At 35.7% G+C, this 12,323-nt stretch overlaps 1 protein-coding gene across 2 annotated transcripts in view; it reads left to right on the plus strand.

Moving 5' to 3' along the window:
- SENP6 (SUMO specific peptidase 6) overlaps positions 1–12,323 on the plus strand; it is a 115,082-nt gene that overhangs the window by 50,621 nt on the left and 52,138 nt on the right. For both annotated transcript variants that reach the window (XM_049652893.1, XM_049652894.1), the window contains one exon: positions 11,857–12,002. In XM_049652893.1, the coding sequence (XP_049508850.1) occupies positions 11,857–12,002 (146 nt within the window). The remainder of the gene's footprint in view (positions 1–11,856; positions 12,003–12,323) is intronic.

A 12,323-nucleotide genomic window follows, 5' to 3' on the forward strand; every position in this document is an offset into this window, starting at 1 on the left:
GAGTGGAAATCCTTTATTTGTTTATTGAACATGGCCCTATTTTATAAAGAGAATATCCCAAACTCCTATTCATCCTTTTTTTTTTTTTTTAAGTTTATTTATTTATTTTGAGGGAGAGAGAGAGAGCATGAGCATGTGTGCAAACATGAGCAGAGGAGGAGCAGAGAGAGGGGCAAAGAGAGGAAGGAGAAAGAATGCCAAGAAGTCTCCATACTGTTAGTGCAGACCTAACACGGGACTCAACCCCATGAACCATGAGATCATGGTCTGGGCTGAAATCAAGAGTTGGACACTCAACCAACTGAGCCACCCAGGCACCCCTCTTCATCCTTTATTAATAACTTTGTAGTTATTATGAACGTGAATTACTGTACTTGGCACTACCTAGTTATGCTCTTTAAGTTTAGTAATAATTGACTACCCTTTTCAACATTTATTCTGTTATACCTTAAGTCTTTATTGAACTCTTACTAAGTACTGGATGCTGAGTTAAATGCTTTGTATTTATTATTTACTTTTGTCCTAGCTCCTTATCCAAGATCCTTTAAGCTAAATTTAACTTAACCTACATTGGATACAGAGGAAACTGAAGCACAGAGGGATTAGATAACTTACTCATGGACACAGAGCTGGTATTGCAATCTAGGCCTAGATGATACCAAAGCTCATGCTTGAAACCACTGTGCTTTACCGTTTTCTTGCTGGATCAGAAAGTAAGTTATTTCTGATCCTCAGAGAACTGCACAATAAGTGTTATAATTCCCATTGCACAAATGCATTTTGGTAAGTTAAGTGATTTGGCCCATTCATATGGTTTTAGATACAAATCAGCCCCAGGTTTGTTGCAAATAATTTTTAAAGTTTGATAACACTCATTTTGTGGATAAATAATCCTTAAAAATTTTTTTTAATTTTGAAATATTTTTAGACTTACAGAAAAATTGTAAAAATAGTACATAGTATCCATTTATCCTTTACCTAGCTTCCCCTAATGTTAACATCTTACAGTCACAATAGTACATTTATCAAAACTATGAAATTGGCGTTGGTGGCTCAGTCGGTTGAGCATCCAACTCTTAATTTTGGCTCAGGTCAGGATCTCACAGTTTGTAGGTTCCAGCCCCGTGTTGAATCCCTGCTTGAGATTCTCTTTCTCTCTCTCTCTGCGCCTCTCCTCACTTTTTCTCTCTCTCGAAATAAACTTTTAAAAAATATTAAAGATAAATCTTGATTTTATTTTATATTGAAAATCAGTCATGGTGGCAGCTACACGATAGAGAAGACAACTGTTTTTCTAGTTTGAACGACTGTAAAAATAGTTTAAAAAGCCAGTATATAACCAGAGTAACGATAGTTGTTTATGTTCTGTCCCTCTTCTTGGGACATATATCTGCTTCTATTATGAAAATTTTCAAACGTACAGAACAGTTGACTTTTATGGTGAATACACATATTTCTACCACATGGCTTCTACAATTAACACTTTTCTCTGGTGCTTTATTATATCCATTTGTACATGAATTCATTTTTTTATGCATGTTAAATTGTAGGTATCCATACACTTTACTCCTTCCTAAACCTTTCAGCATTTCTATCATTAGAGGTCAATATTTGCTCATAGTTCTCTTTTTATTAAAAAGTTACATACATTGAAATGCACAAATCTTAAGTGTACAATTGAATAAATTTTAATAAGTACACAAACTTTTCCAACGCAAACCCCTGGGAAGACAGCACAGATAGTATCATCAAAATTTCCTCACATTTTTTCTCAGTCCTCACTCCTGACCCATCAAAGGTAACCATTGTTCTTATTTTTCCCTGCATAAATTAATTTTGCTTATTCTGGGACTTCATATTAGTGGAATAAAACATTATGTACTCTTTTATGTAAGACTTTTTTCGTTCAAGATAATTTGTTTTGAGATTGATCTATGTTACTACATGCATTAGTATTTTTTCCTTTTTAGTATTCCATTGTATGATGTACCAGTTTGTTTATCCATTCGCCTGATGGTAGATTATAGGTGGTTTCCACTTTTTGACTACTATGAATAAAGCTACCATGAACATTTTTTGTTTTTAATGGAGGACCTTGTTTTTGTTTTTTTTTTTTTTTAATTAGATTAAAAATTTATTCTGTATGTTCAACCAGCTAGTCATTTTTACTTGTAATAGCTTCCATATTCTGACCTTTCTGCCTAGCTGGAAATAGTGTGGTATATTAAAAAGATGTTGAGCTGGAGAATCCAATAAGAAATATTCTAATCTTGATGTTCCTACTATTTGGTCTTGGTGTTCTGAACATTCTGTTTTCTTCACTTGTATAGAAACTGCTTTTTGTATACAATGAGTCTAACAAAGTAATTTAATCTTTATAGGAATACTGACTAAAACTCGGATGCTCTAGACTGGAGTAGCTTCTCTGTAACCTCTGGTGTTAGTTGTTAGGAGCAGTTTTCAGTTCCTCTCTTTGCCTAGAGGCCAAGTCTTTATGTTTCTGGATCTTCGAGTGAATGAGTATCTCTGTGTGACAAAGTTAAGACATTTTCAAAGATGATGTAGTAACAGCATTTCTTCCTTTCACTCATGTAATTTCATCTTTTTAAAGTATGTCATATGGTTTTATCTTCTGCTGTGTGATTCATTAATCCATTAAACATTTTTTGAGCCCTTAGCTTGTACAGTTTCTAGACACTAGGAAAACATGTGGCCAAAACATTATTTTCTGCTCTTTCAAAGCTGACAATATAATGGGAAGAAACAGATCAGTACAAATAATAACAGTAAAATACAATTAGGTGCTAATAGAAATACAGATTAAATGCTGTGGAAGCTCCAAGGATTGTTTATTTATGCTTAGTGTGGGGCAGAGGCAGCTTCTTAGCAAAGAATGGTTTGAATTTACTTAAATGGGGAGGGCTTTACTTGTGAAGAGAACAGTAATATGTAGAGCATGATAGGACATACACCCTGGAGAAATGAACCTCTTTGAGGAGCAGTTTGTTTGGAAGACTGGAACATCAACACAAACTTTTGCTTGCAAAGAGATATAATTTTTTCCTTAGCTACTAGAATCATTGAAAGATATTAAACATTAGAATGTAGTCATATTTTTTGTTAGATCACTTTGGCAGTAATGAGGAAGGATTCATTTGGAGTGAGGGAAATCAATTTAGGCCAAGAGTTAAGTATCTGAAATGTACTGTCAGTGGTGTTGGAGAGGAAGTAATGAATTTAAGAGCTGTTAGTAGAATTCCCTTGAATGTGAGGAAGGAGGCACAAGGAGAAGTCAGCTATTATTTAGATTTCCAGCTTTCTTGTCCAGGAAAGTAAAGTGTTTGAACTGTACAAATGCTGGAAAGGTAGAATTCACTTAGTGCAACTCTGTGATTACAGTAACAAGAATAATTGTATAGACTTCTTTTTTTTTTTTTTTTTTAAATGTTTGTTTATTTTTGAGAGAGGGACAGAGTGTGAGCAGGAGGAGGGCAGAGAGAGAGAGGGAGACACAGAATCTGAAACAAGCTCTAAGCTCTGAGCTGTCAGTACAGAGCCTGATGTGGGGCTTGAACTCATGACCGTGAGACCATGACCTGAGCCGAAGTCGAACATATAACCGACTGAGCCACCCAGGCGTCCAAATTGTGTAGGCTTCTTAAGACAGTATCGTATTTCAGACTCAGAAATATTACATAATATTGATTTGTATGTGTAGGTAACCTCCTTCTTTAAAAAAATTCAAAGATAAGAGGATATTAGAGGCACTTGGGTGGCTCAGTTGGTTAAGTGACTCGATTTTGGCTCAGGTCATGACCTCACGGTTTGTGAGTTCAAGTCCCATGTTAGGCTCTATGCTGGCAGTGTGGAGCCTGCTTGGGATTCTTTCTCTCCCTCTCTACCCCTACCCCACTCATGTACCTGCATATGCACACGCTCTCTCTTTCTCTCAAAATAAATACACTTTTTTAAAAAAGAGGATATCGGGGTGCCTGGGTGGGTTAGTCGCTTAAGTGTCAGACTCTTGACTTCAGCTCAGGTCATGACCTCATGGTTTGTGAGTTCAAGCCCCTGTCATCCCAGAGCCTGCTTGAGATTCTCTCTCTCCTTCTCTCTCTGCCCATTCCCTGCTTGCTCTTTCTTTCTCAAAATAAATAAATAAACTCAAAAAAAATTTTTTTTAAAAGAGGATATTGAAGATAGGAATATGGAAGTATTTAACAAATTTGGGATTATGAAGGTAGAAAATTTTGGTTTGTAGACTCATTAACTTGTGTTTTAGAAACATGTATTGTCTTGCATACTTAAATCTTTGCTGATAAAGTCAGAGTGTAATAAATTATTCTGTTTTGGGTGTTCATTCAATCACTTAAAAATTCTAATTATGTCCTTAATGAAAAGTATTAAATTTGCATTGAAAAATAGTGAGGAAAATCCTTTTGTATTTCTTGAATAACAAACCATTAGGCTGAATATTAGTTTAGTTTCCTTTATCTAAACAGTTGCACCCAATGTTTGAATTGTTTTTTTATTACTAATCTAGGAAGAGTCACTAACTTTAAGTGTGTGTGTGTGTGTGTGTGTGTGTGTGTGTGTGTGTGTGAGTGTGTATGAGAGAGAGAGACAGATTGATTGACTGGTTCGTTGTGGGAAGTCCCTCTGCTGTCTTAAAAACAGAATAAACTGAAGAGAATATTGGTACGCTTGATGAGAGTGGTCCACAGTGTGTCCAGATCCTGGTGAGGAGTGAAAAGTAAAGCTACCAGGACATGATTATAGGCTACAACTTAAAGTTCTGGTTATTCTTTTATTAATATTACTTTTTATTGATGTATAGTTGACATGAAATAATGCATGTTTCAGGTATACAGCATAGTGATTCAACGATTATAAATTACACTGTGTTCATCACAAATGTAGCTACCATCACATGATTGTATGTATACAACACAATTACAATACCACTGACTATTCCCTATGTGTGCCTTTTATCCCCGTGACTTATTCATTCCATAACTGGAAGCCTGTGTCTCCTACTCCTCTTTACGCATTTTGCCCACCACTTCTCACTCTTGGCAACCATCAGTTTGTTCTCTGTATTTATGGGACTTTCTGCTTTTTGTTAGTTTGATTTGTTAGATTCCACACATAAGTGAAATTAAAAGGTATTTGTCTTTAGGGGCACTTGGGTGGCTCAGTTAGTTAAGCATTCATCTTCGGCTCATGTCATGATCTCACAGTTTGTGGGTTTGAGCCCTGTGTCACGCTTTGTGCTGACAGCTCAGAGCTTGTAGTCTGCTTCAGATTCTGTGTCTCCCTCTCACTCTCTACTCCTCCCCACTTGTGTGCTCTGTCTCTCTCAAAATTAAATACATAAACATTAGGAAAAAAAGGTATTTGTTTTTCTGTTTGACTTATTTTGCTTAGTACAGTACCCTCTAGGTCCATCCATGTTGTCACAAAAAGCAAAATTTCATTTTTTTTTTTTTATGTCTGAATCATATTCCAGTGTGTATGTGTGGGGGGCACATCTTTATCCCTTCATCTCTCAGTGGACACTTAAGTTGCTTACATATTGTGGCTATTACAAATGATGTTGTAATAAATATAAGGGTGGATAAATCATTTCAAATTAGTTTTTTAGTTGTTTTTGTTTTTGTTTTTGTTTTTTATAATTCTTTGGGTGAATATCCAGTAGCAAAATTACTGGATCCTATGGTATTTCTATTTCTTAGTTTTTTGAGGAACCCTTATACTGTTGTCCATAGTGGCTGTACCAATCCTCATCAATACTTACTTCTTGTCTTTTTAATTTTAGCCATCCTGACTGGTGTAAGGTGATATCTCATTGTGGTTTTGATTTGCATTTCCCTGATGATTAGTAATGTTGATTCATCTCCTCATGTGTCTGGCTTTGGAAAAATGTTTATTCAGATCCTCTGCCCATTTTTTAATCTGATTGTCTTTTTGTTGTTGAGTTGTGTAAGTTCTTCATGTATTTTGGATGTTAATCCCTTATCAGATAATAACACTTGCAAATTTCTTCTCCCATTCACTTGGTTGCCTTTTGTTTTATTGATGGTTTCCTTTGCTGTGCAAAAGCTTTTATAGTCCCAGTTATTTATTTTTGCCTTTTTTTCCCTTGCCTGAGGAGACAGATACAGAAAAATATTGCTAAGGCTGATGTCCAGGAGTTGACTATGTTTTATTTTAGGAGTTTTATGGTTTCAGGTCTTGCATTTAGGTCTTTAATCCATTTCGAGTTTATTTTTGTGTAGGGTGTAAGAAAAGTGGTTCAATTTCATTCTTTTGCCTGTGACTGTCCAGTTTTCCAAGCACCATTTATTGAAGAGACTGTTTTCCCCTTGCATATTCTTGCCTCCTTTGTTGTAGATTAATTGACCACCTAAGTGTAGGTTTATGTCTGGGCTCTCTATCTTGTTCCATTGCTTTATGCATCTGTTTTGTGCCATTTCTTTACTATTTTAATTACTATAACTTTGTAGGATAGTTTGAAATCTGATATTGTGATACCTCCAACTTTGTTCTTCTTTCTGAAGACTGCTTTGGCTATTCAGGGTTTGTGGTTCCATACAAACTTTAGGATTATTTGAGCTACTTCTCTGAAAAATATTATTGGTGTTTTGATGGGAGTTGCATTGAATCTGTGGATTGCTTTAGATAGTATGGACATTTTAACAATATTCTTCCAATCCATGACATGGTATACCTTTCCATTTATTTGTGTTGTCTTCAGTTTCTTTCATCAGTGTCTTACAGTTTTCACAGTACAGGTCTTTCACATAGTCAGCTAAATTTTTTGTAGATAATATTACTCTTTTTGATGCAGTTATAAGTGGGATTAAAAAAATTGTGCTAGGTTATTTGTGTACAGAAAATCAACCCATTTGCATATATTTTTTATTCTGCAACTTTATGGAATTCATTTATTACTTCAGATAGTTTTTTGGTGGTGTCTTTAGGGTTTTCTATATGTAATACCATGTTATCTGCAAATAGTGAGTTTTGCTACCTTACCAATTTGATTGTCTTATAATTTTTTTCTTGTCTGATTGCTGTAGCTAGGGACTTCCAGTCCTATGTTGAATAAAAGTGGTGAGAGTGGAAATCCCTGTCTTGAGAAAAAGCTTTCAGCTTCTCACTGTGCGTTTGTCCTATGTGGCATTTATTATGTTGAGGTATGTTCCCTCTAAACCCACTTTATTGAGAGTCTTCATTATGAACAGATACTGAATTTTGTCAAATGCTTTTTTATATCTATTGAGACAGTCATATGATTTTACCCTTTATTTTGTTTTGAGATGTATCACATTGATTTGTGGATACTGAACTGCCCTTGCTTCCTTGGAATAAACCCCACTTCATTGTAGTGAATGATCCTTTGATGTATTGTTCAATTCAATTTCCTAACATGGGGTGCCTGGGTGTCTTGGTCGGTTAAGCAGTTAAACGTCCGACTTCGGCTCAGGTCATGATCTCACGCTCCGTGGGTTCGAGCCCCGCGTCAGGCTCTGTACTGACAGCTCAGAGCCTGGAGCCTGTTTCAGATTTTGTGTCTCCCTCTCTCTCTGCCCCTCCCCTGTTCATGCTCTGTCTCTCTCTGTCTCAAAAATAAATAAACGTTAAAAAAAAAAAATTTTTTTTTTTTAATTTCCTAATATTTTATTGAGGATTTTTGCATCTGTGTTCATCAAGGGTGTTGATATATAATTTTCTTTTTTTGTAGTGTTTTTGTTTGGTACCAGGTACAATCAACCATTGTATTGATTTTGTACAATGAATTTGGAAGCATTTCTTCCCTTTTTTTTGTTTTGGAAGAGTTTGGAAAGGATAGGTATTAACTCTTCTTTAAATAGAATTTACCTGTGAAGTTATCTGGTCCTAGACTTTCGTTTGTTGAGAGCTTTGATGACCAGTTTCATTTTGTTACTAGAAATTGGTCTGTTCATATTTTCTATTTCTTCCTGACTCACTCTTGGAAAATTATGTTTCTAGGAATTATCTATTTCTGCTAGTTTGTCCAATTTATTGGCATATAATTTTTCATAGTTATCTCATAATTCTTTGTGTTTTTATGGTATCAGTTGTAACTTCTCTTTTATTTCGGATTTTGAGTCCTCTTTTTTTCTTGGTGAAAAAGGTTTAGAAGTTTTGTTTATTTTTTCAAAGAATTTCTCTTGGTTTCATTTCTTTTCCATTGTGTTTTTAGTCTCTGTTTCATTTGTTTCTGCTCTGATCTTTATTATTTTCCTTATTGTATTAATTTGGGGCCTTGTTCTTTTCTGGTTCCTTTATGTGTAAGGGAACATTTGTTTATTTGAGATTTTTCTTGTTTTTTTTTTTTGAAGTAGGGCTATATCTTTATAAACTTCACTCTTAGAACTGCTTTGATCTATCCCAAAGTTTTCAAACCATTGTGTTTCCATTTTCATTTGTCTCTAAGTATTTATTTCCTCTTTGATTTCTTCATCGACCCATTGGTTGTTTAATAACTTGTTGTTTAGCTTCCGTATGTTTGTGGGATGGTGGGTTTTTTTTCCCCCTTCAGTTTTTCTCTTGTAATTGATTTCTAATTTCATATTGTTGGAAAAAATGTTTGATATATTTCAGTCTTTTAAAATTTGTTGAGACTTGTTTTGTGGCCTCACAATTGATCTCATCTGGAGAATGTTCCATGTACACTTGAAAAGAATGTGTATTCTGCTTTTTGGGGATGAAATGTTCAATATTTATGTGTTAAATCCATCTACCTAAGAATATGTTACTTAAGGCCACTGGTTCTTTATTGACTTGCCATTTGGATGCTTTTTCCATTGATGTGAATGGGGTGTTAAAGTCCCATACTATTACTGTTTTACTGTCAATTTCTCCCTTTATGTCTGTTAATATTTGTTTTATGTTTTTAGGTACTCCTGTGTGTTGGGCACGTAGATATTTACAATTGGTATACCCTCTTGTTGATTGATCCCTTTATCATTATTTAATGCCGTTCTTTGTCTTTTGTTACAGTCTATGTTTTAAAGTCTATTTTGTCTGATATAAGTATTGTTACCCCAACTTTTTTTTCCAATTCCATTTGCATGGAATATATTTTTCTGTCCCTCCACTTTTAGTCTGTATGTGTCTTTAGGTCTGCCGTGAGGCTCTTATAGGAGCATATAGAAGGGTCTAGTTTTTTATTTTTATCCATTCAGTCACCTTTTGTCTTTTTATTGGAGTATTTAGTCTATTTACATTTATAGTAATTATTAACAGGTATGTACTTATTGCCATCATGCTCATTGTTTTTGGTTGTTTTTTAGTTCTTTTTCTCTTGCTCTCTTCCCCATGATTTGATGACTTTCTTTAGTGTTATGCTTGGGTTCATTTCTTTATATTTTTTGGTGGTTTGTGGTTACCATGAAGATCATATATAACATCCTATATATTTAGCAGTCTATTAAGTTGTTGGTTGCTTAAGTTCAATATATACTAAATTCACTACCGTTTTACTTCTTCCTCTCACATTTTATGTATATGATGTCATTTTATATTTTATATTTTGTGTATCCTTTGACTAATTTTTGTAGACGTAATTGATTTTACTACTTTTGGTTTTTAACCTTCATACTAGTTTTGTGTGTGATTGATCTATTGCTTTTACTGTATGTTTGCTTTAGCAGTAAAATTTTTTCCATAATTTCCTTCTAGTTATGGCTATTTCTTTTCTGCTTAAAGATGTCCCTTTAACCTTTCTTGTAAAGTAGTTTAGTGAGGATGAGCTTCTTTAACTTGTTTTTCTCTGGGAAACTCTTTAGCTCTCCTTTAATTCTGAATGCTTATCTTGCCTGGTAGAGTATTCTTGGTTGTGGGTTTTTTCTTTTTAGCACTCTGAATATATCATACTACTCCCTTCTGGCCTGAAAAATCAGCTGATAGCCTTGGTTTCCCCTTCATGTAACCATTTGCTTTTCTTCTGTTGCTGTTAAGATTCTCGCTTTATCTTTAATGTTTGACATTTTATTTGTCTTGGTGTGGTCTCCCTGGGTTAATCTTGTTTGGAGCTCTCTATCTCTGTTATCTCTTCCTCTATCTCTGTTAGGAAAGTTTTCAGTCATTATTTCTTCAAATAAATTATTTGCCCCTTTCTCATCCTTCTGGAACCTGTATAATGTGTTATGTTAGTATGGTTGATGTTGTCCTAGAGGTTCCTTAGCATGTGCTTTTTTTTTTTTTTTTTTTTTTTTAATTTTGCTTTTGTTCAGCTTGGGTACTTTGCACTAACATATCTTCCAGATTGTTCATCCATTCTTCTGCATCCTCCAATGTATTTTTCATTTCACTTACTGTATTCTTCAGCTGATTGGTTCTTTTTAAATTTTTTATATCTATGTTGAAGTAACATAGATATAATTTGTTCATCTACTCTTTGTTCATGTCTAGTGAGCCTCTTTATGACCATTACTTTGAGCTCTTCATTGGGTAAACTGCTTATCTCCATTTCATTTAGTTCTTTTTCTGAAGTTTTGTCTTGTTCCATTGTTTGGAACGTGTCTCACTGTGCCCTCCTTTTTCTGGCTCTTGCTGTTTCTGTGTATTGGATAGATCAGCTGCTTTCCCCAATCTTGAAAGTAGTGGTCTTATATAGAAGGCATCCTATGAGACCCAATAGCACACTTACCTCTAGTCACTAGAACTAGGTGCTCCAGGGGTATCCCTTGTGTAGGTTGTGTGTGCACCCTCCTGTTGTGACTAAGCCATCACTTTTGCAGGGTGCACTGATGAGCAGGGCTGGCAGAAAGGCCTGGCTGTAGCTGCTGCAGGCTTGCTGATGGGTGAGGTTAACTCTTGGCACAGCAGGCTGAGAGGTCCAGCTACAACTTTTGTGAGCGTGGTTGTAGGCAGGGCACTGTCCCTGTAGGATTGCTCACTCGGTGTGGCATTGTAGGAGTTGCTTTGGAGGCACACATGGGGTTTGGCTGTTTGATTAAAGTGGTTTCACAGGGGAATGCCAGGGTAGCATGAGCACTGCTGCTAAGGAAGATAGATAATGTCAAAACTGGCACCTGCAAGTGTCCAGTTAGCTGGGCTGAAGAAGAGCAAGGAAAATGGTGCTTCCCAGCATTTCTATTCTTGTATATCCCTGCCCCTTTCACACATGCCCTAAACTTAGTCAAATGAATGTCCTTCATATATAACCCAGGTGCTTTTCAAGGTGCTGTTTCTGTCCTGGGTCTTGGACTAAGTGATAAAATGCATTGATCCTTTAAAAGCAGAGTCTTTTTTTTTTTTTTTTTTCCCTTATAGCCTTCAGCTTTCCCAGAGTTAAGGCCTACTGATTTTCAAAGCTCTTGGAGTTATCACTGCTGATTTTCAAAGCCAGGTGTTATGTGTAGCTTGTCTTCTTGGGGCTGATTCCCAGAGCCAGGGTGCCTAACTTGATCCCCTCACTCCTCTGGGAGGGCCTCCACGCCTGTGATACCACTCCCATTTTTGGATTACCTGCCAGGGATTTTGTTCCCGACTGCATCTCTGCCCCTCATACCCTCTCAATGTGTCCTTTCTTTTATATTTTTATAAAGATTTGTTCTGGTAATCTTAAGATTATTTTCAGAATGAGTTGCATTATATGTAGTTGTTGCCTTGGTGCCTGAGGAAGGAGGTGAGCTCAGGATCCTCTTAGCCATCTTCCCCTGCTCCCAAGTTTTGCTTACTCTTTGTTGTACATTTTGAAACATTAATTTAATCAAACTATAATAATTTGATAATATAAATTAATATTGTTTATAGCAAAAGTCGTGAGGAATTTATAAGATTTAATTTCAGTACATTTGTTTTTTTTTCTCCTTCCTTTAGATCGTGTAACAAAGAAAACTGAAGAGTCAGAATCACATCTGGAGTCTGAAATTAAAAGGAAAGTACCACAGAAACGTCATAGTAGCACATATCAGTCTCTATCTCCTCTGTCTCCTGCTTCAAAAAAATGTTTAACTGATATAGAGGTGGGTAGAGAAATTCTTCTTTGTTGCTAATCAATTAGTTGGTATTTTTATCAGTATAACATTTAGTACTTACTAAATTCTAGGGGATCTTTCCTTATAGCACTAGAAGAGACATAGAAAAGTTTTGTTTTGTTTTTTAATGTTTATTTATTTTGAGAGAGAGCGAGTATTGAGTGGGGGAGGGGCAAAGAAAGAGAAGAAGAGAGAGAATCCCAAGCAGGCTCCACACTGTCAGCATGGAGCCCAGTGTGGGGCTCAGTCCCACGAACCATGAGATCTTGACCGATCTGAGACGAAATTGAGAGTTGAACGCTTAACCTA

The sequence above is a fragment of the Panthera uncia genome (genome assembly GCF_023721935.1).
Source record: "Panthera uncia isolate 11264 chromosome B2 unlocalized genomic scaffold, Puncia_PCG_1.0 HiC_scaffold_24, whole genome shotgun sequence".
Classification (NCBI taxonomy): domain Eukaryota; kingdom Metazoa; phylum Chordata; class Mammalia; order Carnivora; family Felidae; genus Panthera; species Panthera uncia.